Source organism: Dipodomys ordii, unplaced genomic scaffold (assembly GCF_000151885.1).
Source record: "Dipodomys ordii isolate 6190 unplaced genomic scaffold, Dord_2.0 Scaffold1, whole genome shotgun sequence".
NCBI classification, from domain to species: domain Eukaryota; kingdom Metazoa; phylum Chordata; class Mammalia; order Rodentia; family Heteromyidae; genus Dipodomys; species Dipodomys ordii.
In genome coordinates this window covers 28,281,557-28,300,204 of record NW_012267217.1, presented here as the reverse complement: position 1 = coordinate 28,300,204, position 18,648 = coordinate 28,281,557, and the positions used below count along the sequence as shown (strand labels likewise).

General features: G+C 40.5%; 1 protein-coding gene across 1 annotated transcript in view; it reads left to right on the top strand.

Moving 5' to 3' along the window:
• Parp4 (poly (ADP-ribose) polymerase family, member 4) overlaps window positions 1-18,648 on the top strand; it is a 114,109-nt gene that overhangs the window by 9,579 nt on the left and 85,882 nt on the right. The window contains exons 3-9 of the mRNA XM_013010523.1: window positions 666-867; window positions 1,982-2,045; window positions 4,824-4,899; window positions 5,868-5,981; window positions 6,755-6,904; window positions 8,737-8,874; window positions 15,883-16,053. Coding sequence (XP_012865977.1) covers window positions 666-867; window positions 1,982-2,045; window positions 4,824-4,899; window positions 5,868-5,981; window positions 6,755-6,904; window positions 8,737-8,874; window positions 15,883-16,053 — 915 coding nt within the window. The remainder of the gene's footprint in view (window positions 1-665; window positions 868-1,981; window positions 2,046-4,823; window positions 4,900-5,867; window positions 5,982-6,754; window positions 6,905-8,736; window positions 8,875-15,882; window positions 16,054-18,648) is intronic.

The following is an 18,648-nucleotide window of genomic DNA, read 5'->3' as shown; positions in this document are numbered from 1 at the left end:
CCAGCAAAAAAGCCAAAAATAGAACTGTAGCTCAGGTGGTAGAGTGCCAACCTAAGTAAAAAAGTTGAGATATAGCACCCAGACCCTGAGTTCAAGCCTCAGGAATGGCTCAAAATAAAAGTCCCATTTTGGGACTAAGGTTCAGCTTGGTGGAAGACCTCTTACTTAGCATGATCAAGGTCCTGAGTGTGATCCCTAGGATCTCAATAACTTATTTTTTTTAATTGATGTAATTTGTAAAAGTTTTCAAAAACCTAAAGAAAAATCACAGCAGGTTACCTTAGACACTTTTTTTTTTTTAACTCAAAGCCTTATGCTTGCCAGCTAGACACTCTATTGCTGAACATGTCTTAGCCTACTTTGTCTGGTTGTTTTTGAGATCTGGTCTTGCTTACTGCTTGGGTACATGCCTGAACTGTGATCTGCCTGTTGGAGGCCTCCTGTGGTTTCTGGGATGACAGGCATGCACAACCCTATTCAGCTTTCCTCTGACGAGACTGAGTCTCTCAGATTCCTCTGCCCAGGCTGGCCTGGAACCACAATTCTCCCAAGCAGCTGAGATCACATGTGTGAGCCACCAAGGCCTAATTCAAAGCAAGATATAAATAATACCTACTTAAATTTTGTTTTTACTAAGATGTAATAGATTGGCTCCTTTTTCTTAGTGCACACATGTCATCGTAGACAATGTTGATACTCTGAGTCAATATCAATTGGATTCTATCCAAAAGAACAACATCCACATCGCTGGCCCAGATTTTATATGGGAATCCATCAAAGAGAGGAAGCTCTTGGATATAAAGACTAACGATCTGAAAAAGCCACTGCCCATCACTCCACCCCCTCATCAAAACTCCAACAGTTCTGGTAAGTACTTTCTAGCAAGGGATTAATGTATTATAGGTGCTAGAGTAGACATTTGGGCTTGTTGAAAATACTACAGACATAGATGTATCCTAGAAATACTATAATTTTGTAGATAACGTTACGATTTCTCTGTAAGAAAATTAGGACCGGGTGCTGGGGGCTCATGCCTGTAATCCTAGCTACTCAGGAGACTGAGATCTGAGGATCTTGGTTCAAAGCCAGCCTGGCAGGAATGTCCATGAGACTCTTATCTTCAATTAACCACCCAAAACCCGAAGTGGTGGCACTGTGGCTCAAGTGGCAGAGCACTTGCCTTGAGCTGAAGGGCTCAGGGACAATGCCTAGGCCCAGAGTTAAAGACCCACGTCTAACCCCTCCCCCCCAAAAAAAAAGGAAGAAGAAGAAAGAAAAATAACATGCAAAAGTTCACAGACTCCTTTAATTTCCCTTCTCTAAATTAGAACATTCCCAGACCCTCCAGAAAAGAAAAATGCCATTTTATATGACATTTAGATTATGGGTATGGTGACATACCCTCTAGTTACCCTAGCATTTAGGAGGTAGAGGCAAGAAGATAAAATATTGGGGGCCATCTTGAGCAACATTGTGAAATTGTATCTCCAAACAGGTATAATAGGATGGCCAGGCACTGGTAGATCACACTTGTAATCTTAGTTATTCAGGAGGTTGAGTTCTGAGGATCTGAGTTAGAAGCCACCTTAAGCATAAAAGTCCATGAGACTCTTATCTCCAACTAACCACCCAAAAAAAGCCACAAGTGGAGCTATGGCTCAAGTGGAAATGCTAAATAAGAGCTCAAGGCCCTGAGTTGAAGTGCCAGCACTGGAATAAACACACACACACACACACACACACACAATTGGGGTTGGGACTGTGGTTCATTGGTAGAGCAGTAACAGGCCTGAGTCCCTGGGTTGGATCCTCATTGCTTCCACTCCACAGACACAATTACACACTCACATTTGCACACACATAGATTTGCATGGCAGATATTTTCCATGTTTAAGAATCTTTACAAGTTCAGCAGTTAGTTTTATAATTATAATATAGCTTTGCACAGTAAACAAATAATTTTTGTTTGTTTTCATTCTAGAACTGAAAACAGATGCTGTATCACTGGACAATGACTCTGAGAAGAAAAACACAGAAGTCACTGAGTAATCTAAATACTTTGTAAACTTTAAACACAGTATTAAAGTGAGCATAGCAGTGCATATTCCCAGCATTCTTTCTGTATGGCTCAGATTGGCCTCAAATTTGGGAGCCTCAGTCTCTGCATTGTGGGGATTATATAAGCATATGCTACTACATCCACAGTTCCATGCCAACCTGGGCCATTCTGAATGATCCAGTCTCCTTTTTTTTTTTTTTTTCTCCAGTCGTGGGGCTTGAACTCTGCGCCTGGGCGTTATCCCTCAGCTCTTCAGCTCAAGGCGAGCACTCTACTACTTGAGCCACAATGCCACTTCCAGACCTAGTCTCAAAAAAAAATAAACAATAAAAAAGATGGGTGCTAGTGGTTCTCACCTGTAATCCTAGCTACTCTGGAGGCTAAGATCTGAAGACTGAATTTCTAAACCAGCCCAGGAAGACAAATCCGAGCTACTCTTATCTCCAGTTAATCAGCAAAAAGCTGGAAGTATAAATGTGGCTCAAGTGATAGGGCACTGTCCTTGAGTGAAAAAAGCCAAGAAAAAGTAAGAAGCTCTGAGTTCAAGCATCAAGACCAGCATGCACATATGTGTGCGCATACACACACACACACACACACACACATATACAAGTAACTATAGTATAAGTACAGGGCAGATTTCTCATGATGGTAGGTAGAATGGTCTAAAATCACATTTATCTCTATTTAGTTATATTTATGACATAACTGTATCCTTTCACAAAATTTGCTTTTTCTCTAATTATGAATATACAGATTTTTAACTATAATACAATTCTGTTCAATTGAATGCTTCAACCATGTGACAAGTTGTGTATCAACTACTAAAATTATGCTTTTGTTACTATTTAGTTACTATGCTTCATTTAACCATATCATTTTAACATATCACCTCATGAAATTATCCTGTCCAACTATTATAATTTCACCTTTATTTTTTTTTTTTTTGCTGGTTGTGGGGCCTGAACTCTTAAGCTCTTCAGCTTAAGGCTAGCGCTCTACCACTTCAGCCACAGTGCCACTACCGGCTTTTTCTGCTTATGTGGTACTGAGGGAATCGAACCGAGGACCTCATACATGCAAGGCAAGCACTCTACCACTGAGCCACCCTCCCAGCCCCTGGAATTTCACTTTTATACAAATGTTTATGAAATGCTGCAAAATAACTTCAGTGTCTTAAATAAAGGAAAAATAACATGTGAAGGACTTGTAAGAAATATAGATTATTTATCAAATTTAATATTGGCTAAAAACAGGCAAATCTCAGAGACTTATCTCCAATTATCCAGCAAAAAGCCAGAAGTGGAGCTGTGCAGGTGATAGAGTGCTAGCCTTGAGTAAAAAAGCTAAGGGACAGAGTTCAGGCCCCAGTACCAGCATAGACACACAGACACAGACAGACAGACAGAGAGACAGACAGACAGACAGCATAGACACACAGACACAGACAGACAGACAGACAGACACAAACACAACCACACACACACACACACACACACACACACAGGACAATGGCCCAGAGGGGAAGGAATGACTCTACTGCTAAGGATCAGAGCCCAGGGCAGGTGGCAACCTATCTCTGCCTCTTCTGAGCATGCACCACCTCCCAGTACAGGTGCAAAATCCTCAGCATCCATGCTCAAGAATTATGCAGGTGATAGCTTGGTGCAGGTGGCTTATACCTATAATCCTAGATTCTCAAGAGGCTGAGATCTGGTTATTGTGGTTTGAAGCTAGCCTGAGCAGGAAAATCTGAGACTTAGCTTCAATTAACCACCACAAAGCTGGACATGGAGCTGTTGTTCAAGTGGTACAGCACCAGCCTTGAAAGAAAAAGCTAAGGGGCGGCACTCAGACTCTTGAGTACCAACAACAACAACAAAAATTATGCAGAGGAGTTAAAAATGCTGATTACTCTTGCTTGATCATCATGCATTCTATGCATGTATCAAATGATTACACTCTACTTCTTAGATATATATATATAATTACAAACAGTGCTGAGTACAGAGGCTTATGCCTTTGATCCCAACTATATGAAAGGCAGAAGTAAAAGAGTCACACACAAAATACGGCAGAAGGGTGAGACCCTATCTGAAAAAACAACAAAAAGACTGGCCCTGATTTTAATTCCCAGTACTTATAAACAAGTACCAGGCTAGACAGGGTGGTATGTCTGTAACCTAGCACTCCAGAGTTTGAGGCAGAAGGGTCATCTTGGCAGCCCAGGGAAAGTTAGCAATATTCTATTTCAAAAATAAAATAAAAACAAAAGAGCCAGGGACATAGTTCAAATGGTAGAGAGACCTTGGGTGCTGTTCCTCGTACTGGAGTCCAACTCATTTATATCATCTTTTAATCATTTCTCAAAGAGCTAAGGAGGTATTAGGTGTCAGCCAATCTCCCTCCATTTTAGTTTTACATCCCCAATTGTAGGTCCTCTATTCTTTCCCTGAAATCAAGTAACTTGGAGTTGCTTGTTATCTTTAGCCTCCAGCTGTAACCCAGAGTACTCTCTACCCCTAGTGGATTTCTTATCCCCGGCCCCTGGCCTCATATAACACTTCCCTACACACAGACAAGCTACCGGGAGGGTCAGCCTGTCAGCTTGCTGACATTAAACTGCTGTATGTGATTTGGTATCAGCATGGTCTTCTGGGTTGGAGCTTCTATGTATTTTGCAAGAAATTAGGAGATCTATTATAAAGTTCTATTTGGCCTAAAATGTATTTTAATGTTACTATTTTAATCATATAAATTTCAGGTTTTATGAAGAGAATATTGCAATTCCTCATTTTCCTCAAGACTTTGAAGTTGCAAAGTATAACACCTTAGACAAAGTAAGAATCCTATTTGTATTTTTAAAAAATAATACTTAGGAGGCAGAGATTGAAAGGATTGAGGTTCCAAGCCAATCCCAGAAAAAAGTAGTGTGTATGTCTGTAATCCCAGGAGGTATAGGTAGGGAGAGCAAGGTCTCAGGGTAGACCCAGGCAAAGTTATGCTTTTGAAAAAGAAACTAAAGAAGCAAAATTACTCAGTGTGACTCAGATAGTAGAACATTTGCCTAGCAAGTGAGATGCACTGACTTTAAACTCTAATACTGAAAGAGAGGTAAAGGAAGAAAGGAAAAGAAAAGCTGAGTGCTTGTGGGTTACACCTGTAATCCTAGCTACTCAGGAGGCTAAGATCTGAGGATCACGGTTTGAAGCCATACTGGGAAGGAAAGTCTGTAAGTGTCTTATGATCAGTTAAGCACCAGAAAAGCCAGAAGTGGATCTGTGGCTCAAGTGTTAGAGCACTAGGTCCTCTATTTTCAGGGACAGAACCCAGGCATTAAAAAAAAAAAAAGGGAAGAAAGAAAGGAATGGAGGGGAAGGAGGATGGATTGTGGTGGCATAGGCCTGTAATCCTAGTTCAGGGGAGGCTGAAGGAAGAGGATTCCAAGATCAGACTAGACTATATAGTGAGTTCCAGGCCAATTTACTGAGACTGTCTGAAGACTTCCCTTTTGAGAGGTCTTAACTATGTAACCCAGGCTGGCCTTGACCTTATGATCCTCTACACTCTGCCTTACTGCTAGGATTACAGGTATACTCTACCACACCTAGGTGTTAAAGTGACTCATGAGTACTTTTCCTGAATAATCATTTTGTGATTGTTTTGAAACGTGACTCATATCCTAAATATCCCATGTGTTGGTTTCTACCAATCAGAAATGTTTTATGAATTACATTTGAATTTGAGTCAGCATCTAGGGTGCGTTATGTGGCTTGTTGCAGCTTCTGAGAGCACACTCTTTTTTCAGGTGGAGCCTGATGGAGGCCAGGAAGTCGTGGTGGTGGAGCTGTGCTGCTCTCAGGATTCAGAGCACAGTCCTTTTATGATTGTTGCACACTTCCTCCTGGCAGGTGGCCTGCAGGTGAGGCTTTGTGCATTGATTCCCATGGATTTGTCCACCCCGCTTATAACCAGTGGCCTTAAAACTACTCACAGTATAAGGCACTGGTGGCTCACACCTTGTAATCCTAGCTGCTCAGGAGGCTGAGAGCTGAGGATTGCATACAGTTTGAAGCCAACTGAGACAGAAGAGTCTGTGAGATTCTTATTTCCAATTATCCAGAAGTAAAGGTATGACTCAAGTGGTAGAACACCAGCTTGAAGTGAAAAACTAAGAGAGCACAAGGCCCTGAGTTCAAACTCTAGGACCAGCACCAAAAAAAAAAATTTCCTGCCTATATCATCAAGTACATTTTATTTTTGCAAGTTCCAGAGGCACTTTGAGGCCACCAGTCTGAGGGGAGAGTGACTTATCACTGTCATTTGTAGTGTGACTTTCCATAATACTGAGCACTCCAGTGTTGGACCTGAGCTACAGCCAAAAGGATACAAGCACCCCTAACCAGGGAATCGGTTCCTGTCTTTTCTATACTGTGTGCTAAGATTACTGGCCATCACTGGGGCAAGGATTTCTAAGAATAGAAAATGCAACCTGTGATGGCAGTCTTGAATGAGGGAGGAAGTAAGCTCAGGCTCAAGTTGTAGAGAGACAACATTGAGGGAAAAAGCTAAGGGAGCACAAAAGGCCCTGAGTAGAGGCCCCAGTACTGACACTTGCACAAAAAAGAGGGAAGGAAGGAAGGAAGGAAAGGTGTGTTAAGTTTCTACAGCTTTTCTGTATTCTGTAATCCACAGACTAGAAGACAGTGCACTGTAAAAGAAACCTCTGAGGAGGCAAGTGAGTATTATGAAAGTTACATTGAAGACCTGAAGAAACAAGGATTTCTGCTCAGAGAACATTTTACCCCAGAGGCCATCCAATTAGCATCTGAAAAAGTGCAAGCAGTAAGACTGATTGACATATGTTACTTTGTGTTATTGACTGAATATTTGTACTTAGAATGTTTCTTTCCTTGTTCTTTTTTTTCTTTTCTTTTTTTTTGTCAGTCACGGGGCTTAAACTCTGGGCCTGAGCACTGTCCTTCAGCCCTTCAGCTCAGTGTCAGCGCTCTACCACTTGAGCCACAGTACCACTTCCGGTTTTCTGGTAGTTTACTGGAGACAAGAGTTTCATAGACTTTCCTGCCCTGGCTGACTTTGAACCATGATCCTCAGATCTCAGCCTCCTGAGTAGCTAGGATTATAGGCATAAGCCACCAGCACCTGGCTGGAATGTTTCTTTATTATGAATAAATCTCTGAGTTAAAGTTTAGAACAGAGTGAGATGGTTGGCATAGGACAAACCACAGATCTATTGCTTATGTCATCTTTAAACTCTGGGACAAATATCAAGGCTCCCTCACCCTGTCTGCTCATGTTTAATGCCAGTGACAGGCCAAGTGCTGGTGAGCATGTTTGTAATACTAGCCTCTCAGTAACCTGGGATTTGAGGACCAAGGTTCAAAGCCAGCTTGGGCAGGAGAGACTTTTTTCTCCAATTAACCAGCAAAAAGTTGGAAATGGAGCTGTGGCTCAAGAACATCAACCTTGAGCAAAAAAACTAAGGGAATGCAACCAGATCCTGAGTTCAAACCTCAGTACAGGCAGGCATACACACACACACAGACACACACACACACAGACACACACACACACACACACACACACACATACACACAAATGCCATTAATAGGCCAAAGACTTACAGGGTGAAGGAAAAGACAGAGGAAAATTAATAGGAGGAACAAGATTGGGGTGGGGACAAAACAAAGTGTCAGGAGGAAAGAGAAGCCTGGCGGAGAGGGGACCTGATTGTAAATTACCTCAAATTTGAGTCCTTTTGTGTTGCCATCACAAGGTACTTGAGTCTGAATACTTTGTAGGTGAAAAAAGAAGTTGATTTAGCTCATGATCCTGATGTCTGGATGACAATGGAATCCTAGCAAGGCCTTCTTGGTTATACCACATTTTTGTAAAACAGTTGTTTACCAGGGGCTCTTGCCTGTAATCCTAACTGCTCCGGAGGCTGAGACCTGAAGATTGCGGTTCAAAGCCATCCATGTCTGGAAAGTTCCTCAGACTCTTATTTTCAATAAACTACAAAAAAAAAAAAGAGTGAGTTCAAGCCCCAAGACTGGTGGAAGGAAGGAAGGAAGAGGTGGAAGGGAGAAAACAGTCCCTCCCTGAAGAATAGCATCTGTTCAAGGTTCCACCATTTCAACATTGCCACACTCAGGTTCACACTTCCAGAACATGAAAGCCACTACTACTTCATAGTTCCGGGCTGAGGGTGGCTCTCCTAGATGGCGAATTGTTTCTTAGTCTAGAGGTAGTAGCTCAATCCTTCAATCCAAGGTAGTCAGGAGGCTAAGATCTGAGAATTGCAATTTGAAGACAGCCTGAGCAGGAAAGTTCATGAGACTTTTAATCTCTAAACAAAAATCTGGAAGTAGAGGTGCGGCTCAAGTGGTAGAGTGCTAGTCTTGAGCAACAAAAGCTAAGGGATAATGTTCCAGCCCTGAGTTCAAGTTCTAGGACCGCCACAAAAACAAAAAATTATTTCTTCTCCTATTTTCTCTTTGTGGGCATGTATTAGGTTGGTTGGCTTATTTGGAGCTCAGGGCCTCATATAATACTAGGCAAGCCACTCTACTATGAAGCCTCTCTGTGTTACTTTTAAGCAAAGTGGATCATGATGAAACTTTCAGTTGGTGATTCTTTGTATTTTGCTACTATAGTTGCTTTTGGAGGAAGTCATCAATTCAAACACCCTGAGCCAGGAGGTGAGCGACTTGGTGGAGGTACTTTGGGCAGAAACTCTGGGCCACTTGGAGCACACAATTCTCAGGCCAGTGAACACAATCAGCCTCAATGATGTAAGTTATGTGTTGGTTGAAACCTGATCCTCTGCTGTGTTAAGTACTAACACTCACATTTAGGTGCTGCTTGGACTGTCTGTAGTTCCTGCCGAAGAATATTGAGAGAACCAAAGTTACACAGGCTGACTTGGCTTACAGGTAAACTGATCCATAGAGTGCAAGCTTTCTGTCTAGGGCTGTCATGTGTAAGGTTGAAGTGAGGACTGTGAAACAAGCATGCAGTCTCTGAAGCATAGAGGTCTCATGGTGATATCTCTCATGGCAGCCCCATTTCCCAGAGACTCAGTGGCCTAGGCAGGAACTGCAAGACTTTTATAATCTGTTTCAAAAATAGCTAGGATCCAGTAGCTTAAGCCAAAGTGCACAGGTCTAGTGATGGCTAGCATCCGGAGGACAAAACCCTTCCCTACGACAGAACTTGCCAAGCTGGAGGACAGAGGGGTGTGGGGTCCGGCAGAGGCTAGCAGCTAGAGGACAGCCCCTCCCCCTGACAGAACTTGCCAAGCCAGGGAACCGAGACTGGGCAAAGTTCCTCTCAGCCAGCCTAGGGCTGAGAGCATACATCAACAACGGACCGGGGAACCAACCCAGAACCAAGCAAAGGCTGCCACCTATTAACCAAAAACAGCCAGAGCTCAGGATTCGACTCTGATAATCCCTGAATCCTCATGCGAAAATCACAGTGAAAAATTACAAGATTCATCAACAGACAAGACAGCAAACCTATCCCAAAAGCCAGTGGCAACTCAGGAACAAACTCTAGCATGAGCGAAGAAGAAATGGAGGACAAACAATCCATTAAAGAGGTGATGAAGGAATGGACCAACAAAATAAGGTGAGAAACAGACCAGCAATTTAAAGAACACAAAGAGGAAATAGCAAAAGAAATTCAAGACCTAAAAAAAACAGATGCAGTCAAGAGTAGACATGGTACATAGCTCATTAAAAGATGAAAATAACACTTTGAGAACTGATATAGAAATCATCAATGGTTCAATTTCCACAACACAAACCACAATGGAAGCCATAGTTAACAGAATAAATGAGATGGAAAATAGAATATCAGGAACCGAAGACAAAATGCAGCAGCTGGAGAAAAAAAAAGTCACAGATTTGGGGGAAAAACACTCAGAATTTACCAAAGTCCAAGAACACACAGACAATGCCAAGAAATTTAATCTTCATGTAATTGGGATCGATGAAGGAGAGAAATACCAGAATAGGGGGATGCAACACTTATTCAGTAAGATTATTACAGAAAATTTCCCCAATCTTTTTTTTTTTTTTGTCAGTCGTGGGGCTTGAACTCTGGACCTGGGCGCTGTCCCTCAGCTCTTCAGCTCAAAGTGAGCGCTCTACCGCTTGAGCCATAGCACCACTTCCAGTTTTCTAGTGGTTTATTGGAGATAAGAGTCTCATGGACTTTCCTTCCCCGGGCTAGCTTTGAACTGTGATCCTCAGATCTCAGCCTCCTGAGTAGCTAGGATTACAGGCGTGAGCCACTGGCACCCGGCAATTTCCCCAATCTTAAAAGAGAAAATCTCACCTATATCAGAAGCATACAGAACACCTACCAAACAGGATCCCACTTCTAGACACATCATATTAAAAACATTAGACTTAGTAACAAAGAGATGATCTTACATGTGGCAAAATCAAAGAAGGAGCTATACTACAATGGAAAGAAAATCAGAATCACTGCAGATCTCTCCACATAAACTCTCAATGCAAGGAGAGCCTGGAAAAGTACCATCCAAGCCCTGACAACAAAGAACTGCCAACCCAAACTGGTATATCCAGCAAAGCTAACATTTACATTTGATGGAGACACTAAAATTTTTAATAATAAAGAAAAACTAAATGAATTCATAAACAATAAGCCAGCACTATAAAAAATATTAAGAGAAGGAATACAGTCTGAAAAAAACAATTGAGATTGGGGAACCATATCAGACAGATATCACTAGGAGATCAATTTAGTAAGCACGGGAGCAAAGAAAAGAAGAAAAACTTTGGAAAGCAATAAAATGATAGGCAATACAATGCAACCATAAACATTAATGGGCTCAATCCACCAATCAAAGAAAAAGAACAGATTGGATCGGAGAAAAAGATCTATCCACTTGTTGTCTCTAAGAGACCCATCTTAAAGCCAAAGATTAAAAACAAACTGAGTGAAGGGATGAAGACCTTCCATGTAGATGCACCCAGGAAGAAGGCAGGGGTTGCCATCTTGATACTGACAAAATAAGCTTCTCATTACAATCAGTACAAAAGACAAAGAAGGTCATTACATTAATAATACAGGGAACAATCCAAGAAGAGGATATCACCATCACCAATTTATACTAACCAAACATTGGTGCACCCAAATATGTTAAGTAAATACACTCAGACTTACAGAAAAAAAATACACCCAAATACAATAATACTAGGAGACTTTAATTCTCCGCTCTCACGAAAGGATAAGTCTATCAACCTGAAGATTAGCAAAGAAGCCTCTGAACTCAATGATACAATATCCCAAATTGATTTAACAGACATCTACAGAGTTTTCTACTCAACAAAAACTCAATACACATTCTTCTCTGCAGCCCATGGAACTTTCTCCAAAATAGAACAATCATATCATAGTTCACATAAAAGAATTTAAGCAAATACAAGAGGATGAATACAATCCCTTGTATTCTCTCCAACCATAGTTGAATCAAGCTAGTTCTCAAAACAAAGCATACTGTAGAAATTACTCAAATACATGGAAATTGAACAGCACACTTCTGAATAACACCTGGGTTACAGGAAAAAATGAAAGAAAAAATCAAAAAGTTTCAACAATTCAATGAAAACAAATACACATCATAATGAAAACTATGGGACACAGCGATAGGAGTCCTGAGGGCCAGATTTATTGCTCTCAGTGAACACATCAAGAAAACAGGCAGCTCATGTAAATAATCTCATGATGCAACTAAAACTTAAAAAAGCAAAAGTTGAACCCAAAATTACTAGATGGAGCAAGATAACCAAAATAGCTGAAATTAATGAGATAGAGATTAAGAAAACTATAAGTAAAATTAATAAAAGAAAAAGCTGGGTTTTTGAAAAATAAAATTGAAAGGCCTTTTGCAAGATTAAAAAGGAAGAGAGGAGACCCAATGCCACAGGAAAAATTACAACAAGCATCCAAGACATCCAAATGATCATAAAGAACTATTTCTAGAATCTATACTCACTGAAGAAGGAAAACCTAGCAGAAATGGATGAATTGCTAGAGAAATACAAATTGCCCAAACTGAACCAAGAAGATGTAAATCAATTAAATAAGCCAATAACATACATCAAGATAGAGGAAGCAATCAGAAATCTTCCAATAAGGAAAAGCCCAGCCCCAGACAGATTCACCACAGAATTCTATAAGACTTTTAAAGAAGAATAAATGCCCCTACTCCTCAAGCTCTTCCATTAAATAGAAGCAGAGAGAACAATCCCAAACTCACTCTATGAAGCCAATATCACACTCATCCCAAAACCAAGCAAGAATCCAACAAAGAAAGAGTACAGACCAATCTCTGATGAACACCGATGCAAAGCTTCTCAATAAAATTTTAGCCAACAAAATCCAGAAACATATTTTAAAAAATCATACATTATGACCAAATAGGCTTCATCCCAGAGATGCAGGGCTGATTTAACATACATAAATCAATAAATATAATCCATCACATCAGCAGATCCAAGTCAGGAACCACATGGTTATCTCTATTGATGCAGAAAAGGCTTTTGACAAAATACAACACCCATTCATGTTAAAAGTTCTGGAAAAAATTGGAATAGAAGGAACATTCTTTAAAACAATAAAAGCTATACACAACAGACCAACAGCCAATATCATTGTGATGGGGAAAAACTAAAACCAATTCCCCTAAAATCAGGAACCCTGCAAGGATGCCCACTCTCTCCACTCCTCTTCAATATAGTTCTGGAATCCTTAGCCAGAGCAATAAGGCAAGAAAAGGACATAAAAGGGATCCACACAGGCAAGGAAGAAAGTAAACTATCCCTATTTGCAGATGACATGATCTCATACCCAAATGACCACAAAAACTCCACTCCCAAACTCCTAGAACTTATTAACCACTTTGGCAATGTAGCAGGATATAAAATTAACCCACAAAATCAGTTAGTTGCCTTTCTGTAGACCAAGATTGTACAAGCAGAAAGGGAAATTAGGAAAACAACCCCATTTGCAATAATCTCAAAAAGAATAAAACATCTAGGGATTAACCTAACCAAAGATGTAAAGGACCTAGTTAGTGAAAACTATAAAAGCCTAAAGAAAGAAACCAAAGAGGACATCAGGAAATGGAAAGACCTTCCATGTTCATGGATAGGTGGAATCAATATTGTGAAAAATGGCCATACTGCCAAAAATGATATACAAATTCAACACAATTACCATCAAAACCCCAATGATGTTCTTTACTGAAATAGAGCAAACAAATTCAAAAATTCATATGGAACAACAAAAGACCTAGAATAGCCAAAGCAATTCTAGGCAAAAGAAACAATGCAGGAGGTATCACAATACCAGATTTCAAACTCTTCTATAGAACCATAATAACAAAACAGTTTGGTATTGGCACAAAAATAGACCCAAAGACCAATGGAATAGATTAGAAGATTCAGAAATAAAATCTCATAGTCAGCTGATATTTGAGAAAGGAGCCAAAGACATACAGTGGAAAAAACATAGCTGGTGCTGAGAAAACTGGGAATCCCCATGCAGAGAACTAAAAGCAGACCCTAGCTTGTCTCCATGCACTAACATCAACTCAAAATAGATTAAAGACCTCAACGTTAAACCTGAAACTCTGAAACTACTGTAGGACAGAGTAGGAGAGACACTAAAACTTACAGGCATTGGCAGGAACTTCCTGACCAGAGTCCCAGGGTCATAACAGAGTACAGAGACTCAACAAATGGGATTACCTTAAGATAAAAAGTTTCTGCACCACTAAGGACATAGCTACCAAGCTAGAAAGTGAAGATATTTACCAGCAATATACCAAAGGCCTACTATCCATTATATACAGGGAGCTTAAAAACTAATCGTTCCCCAAATCTAACAAACCAATTACTAACTGGGCAAGGGAACTAAAGAGAGACTTCTCAGAAAAAGATAAAAATGGCAAAGAATCAAATCCTTAGCCATAAAGGAAAAGCAAATAAAAACAACCCTGAGATACCCTACCCCTGTCAGAGTAGCCTATATTCTGAATTCAGATGACAAATGCTGGTGGGGATGTGGAGAAAGAGGAACTCTACTGCACTGCTGGTGGGAATTTACACTAAAACAGTCACTCTGGACAGCAGTCTGGAGGTTCCTCAGAAAACTAAGTATAGACATTCCCTACAACTCAGCCATCCCACTCCTATGCATCTACCCTGAGCAACAGGAACCAGGATACAAGGACACATGTGCCTCCATGTTCGTTGCTGTACTGTTCACAATAGCCAGGATATGGAAACAACCCAGATGCCCCACTACAAATGAATGGATCCATAAATTGTGGTACCTGTGTACAATGGAACATTATGCACTTATTAGAAAGGTCAAAATAAAGGCATTTGCAGGGAAATGGATGGAACTATATCAAATCTGTTGAGCAAGGTAAGCAAGATCAGAGAGACAAATGGCACATGGCAGATGTTAAATTCAAAATGCAAGAAGATAGGACAAACAAGACTCAAGAAACAAAGGACCTCTTAATTTGTCACATCATTTTTAGATGACTCCATGTTCTTGACCTCACATATGGTGTATACATGTGCACATTTGAGGGAAGAGGTGGGCACAGAATCAGAGGAAAACAGGTGAAAAAATACAACAAGGGCCCATCAGCTGCACTGGGCATTGGTGAAAGTAAACTAAGCAACTCTAGGGTAGCAATGGGAGGGAGGGAATGAGAGCAAAAGGAAAAAATGTACGTATCACCCAATTTGGAAAAAATAGCTATAGTGTACCATAAGGTTTATATACCATGACAATACAATATGCCTCGTGAAAGTTAAAATGTGTTTGTTACTTTAAGTATCACTATCCCACAGTACTGTGAAATTTGTGAAATCTATGTTATCACTTAATCTCAATAAAGAAGAAAAATGCATGTTTAACTTAATCAAAGAAGTTATGATAATCACTGGATTTTCTACAAAATAAAGTTGACTTATTGTCATTCTCCAATCCAAGTATCACTACATTTTTGTTCATTTTATTTTAAAAGATTGTGTGGGTGTCCCAGGAAACTAGCTGTTTCTGTCTGAATAGCCTTAGGGCTAGTTCGCAGGCCTGAGGGACAATCTTGGTCCCCACTTACTTGCCCAGACCCTGATCTACTTTCTAACAGCCTTTCACTTCTCTTACAAAAGGAAGACATGCTCCCAGCTTACCAGAAAAATGTTCTTCTGGACTATATATCTAATTGTAAACTAAACCAGGCACTGGTGGGTCACTCCTGTAGTCCTGGCTACTCAGGAGGCTGAGATCTGAGGATTGATGTTCACAGCCAGCCCAGACAGAAAAGTCCATGAGATTCTTATGTTCAGTTAATTAGCAAAAAGCCAGAAGTGGAACTGTGGTTCATTGGTAGAATGCCAACCTTGAGTGAAAAGGCTAACTAAGATTAAGAGGCCCTGAGTACATTTTTTTGTGCCAGTCGTTGGACTTGAACTCAGGGGTTGGGCTCTATCCCTGAGCTTTTTTGCTCAAAATTAGTTGCTCTGTCACTTGAGTCACACACAGTTCTGCTTCTAGCGTTTTGCTAGTTAATTGGATATGACTCTCTTGTACTTTCTGCCCAGGCTGGCTTTGAAACATGACCCTCAGATCCTGGCCTCCAGAATAGCTGGGATTACAATCATGAGCCACAGTGCCTGGCTTCTTTGATACTTTTTGGTAATTATCAAGAGTTGATATTAATAAGCATATTGACTTTCTGTTTGAAGGTAAGCAAAGCGGAGGGGATACTCCTTCTCATAAGAACAGCCCTGAAGAAAGGCGAAACAGCAGAAGAGCTGCAAAAGATGATGGCTGAGTTCTACAGATTGATCCCACACAGACAGCCAGAAACCGAAGTGAACCTAAGACTGTTAGCCAAGAAAGAAGATCTCTGCCAGGTAAACCTGTCACATAAAAACAGCTTAAAATACATTGGGAGGGTTTGTCTTTAAAAATATGGTGATGAGCCAAGTGCCATTGGCTCACCTGTAATCCCAGCTACTCAGGAGGCTGAGATCTAAGGATCATGGTTCAAAGCCATCTCAGGTAGGGAAGTCCATGAGACTCATTTCCAATAAACCTCCGGAAAACGGGAAGTGGCACTGTGGCTCAAGTGGCAGAGCACTCACTTTTAGCTGAAGAGCTGAGGGACAGTGCCCAGGCCAAGAGTTCAAGCCCCATGACCGACAAAAAATAATAATAAATAAAATAAATAATAATAATAAATAATAGTATGATTAATTATACTGAAAATAAATTGTTGACTTATTGGTTTATGCCTATAATCTCCACCTACTCAGGAGACAGAAATTAGGAGGATAACAGTTGAAGTCAAGCCAGGCAAAAAGTAGGTGGGACAACCATTTAATGAACAAATCAAGTGTGGTGGTTCATGCTTGTGATCCCGGGTATATTGGAGGCCTTAAATAGGAGGATTATGATCCAGGCTGGTACTGAACAGAAAAAAAAAATGAGATCCTAAAAAAATGACCTAAACAAAAATAGTCTGGAAGAATGACTCCATCACTAAAGCACCTAGCAAGTGCAAGGCAAGAAAGAAAAAAAGACAGGAAGGAAAAAAGGAAGGAAGGAAGGAAGGAAGGAAGGAAGGAAGGAAGGAGGGAGGGAGGGAAGAAGGGAGGGAGGGAAGGAAGGAGGGAGGGAAGGAAAGAAGTTGGTTGAATGTTCTGGAATGCTCTGGACCTTTTCACAAGTTGTGAATATATTGCATAGTGATACAAATACAGAAATGTTTCAGAATTTCTGCACTATGAAAATTATTTCCCCAATTCTGAATTAGGATTCTTAGTTCAGCAGAAATAAGAAATAAGAAACTGCAATTGACTCCAAAAGTAACATTTCACACTTTACAAGATTATTTGAATATACTTTGTAACTTAGGGGTGCAAGACAAGTAGAAGTCAGTATAGAATACAAATTTTACTTCTTATTAAATGACATTTATGAAATCTAGATGTGCGGTAGCTCTTGGCCTAGTCTATTCTATGACACAGTTTGTTAATATTATCATCAAAGGCCAGCATCTATCCATCTATCTATCTATCTGTCTGTCTGTCTGTCTGTCTGTCTGTCTGTCTGTCTGTCTGTCTGTCTGTCTATCTATCTATCTATCTAATCTATCTATCTACCTACCTACCTACCTGTCTGTCTGTCTGTCTGTCTATCTATCTTTAATACATGCCTGAACTCAAAGCTTCACACTGTTGCTTAGTTTTTCTTGGTAATGGCTGATACTCTACCACTTCAGATATACCTCCAGAAAAAAAATTCTGATTTTGTTTTGTTTTGTTTTGTTTTTTTCTTCTTTAGCTGGCTAATTGGAGAAAAGGGTCACTCAGATTGTCTGCCTGGGCTGGCTTCAAGCCATGATTCTCAGATCCCAGCTTTCTGATTATCTAAGGTTATAGGCATGAGCATCTAGTGCTGGCCTAGGGTCCATCTTCTTTACATGTTTGTATATTCATTGTAAATTGACAATGCCAAGATAGGCACCAGTGTTTCATGCCTTAGCTACTGAGGAGGCTTAGATCTGAGTATTATGGTTTGAAGCCAGCCCGGACAGGCAAATCCCAGCGACTTTTATCTCCAACTGCCAAAAAGCCAGAAATGGAGTTGTGGCTCAAGTGGTAGAGCACCAGCTCTATATGCAGAAAAGTAAAAGTGGATCCCTGTTTGTCACCATGCACAAATATCAACTCAAAGTGGATGAAAGACCTCAATGTCAGACCTGAAACTGAAATTACTGCAAGAGGGAATAGGAGAAGCACTAGAACACATGGACATAGGCAGAAACTTTTGAAAAGAGTCCCTGGGGCACAGTAGATGGAGAGACACTTGACAAATGGTATTATGTCAAACTAAAACGTTTCTGTACAACAAAAGACAGAGTTACTAAACTAGAAAGACAACCAACAGACTGGGAGAAGATCCAGAAAGACAAACGATGCATGTTTTCTTTCATATGCAGAAGCTAGATCTGAAATACGTAAAGACACGATGCAGTAGTCTAGACACTGATACACAGTGAGACCGAAGGAGGATATTCTTGAAGGGGGGAGCACAAAGGTGCAATGCCTATGTGCACTGATCATTTAAAATAAGATTCATCGAAATGAACTCCAGGAAATGGAAACATGAGATTTTTTTTCTTTGTTGTTGTTGTTTTCTTTTTGTGTTGTTTGTTCATCTATCTGTCTTTGGGAAGGTAAGTGAGGCACAGAAATAGAGGGGCAAAGGGTGAACAAATCCAACAGTGGTACTCACTGTTGAAAATGAACTATACAACTTGCGGGTGAGGATGGGAGAAAAACTGGGAGAGTGCAAGGAAAGAGGTAATATTGAAGGACAGGGGTAATATTGTCCAAAAAGAAATGTAACAGCCAGACTCACTGTAAGCCTCATGTTTAGCTCCTCAAGAAAGGAAGGAAGGAAGGAAGGAAGGAAGGAAAATGTACTTTTTACCTGACTTATGT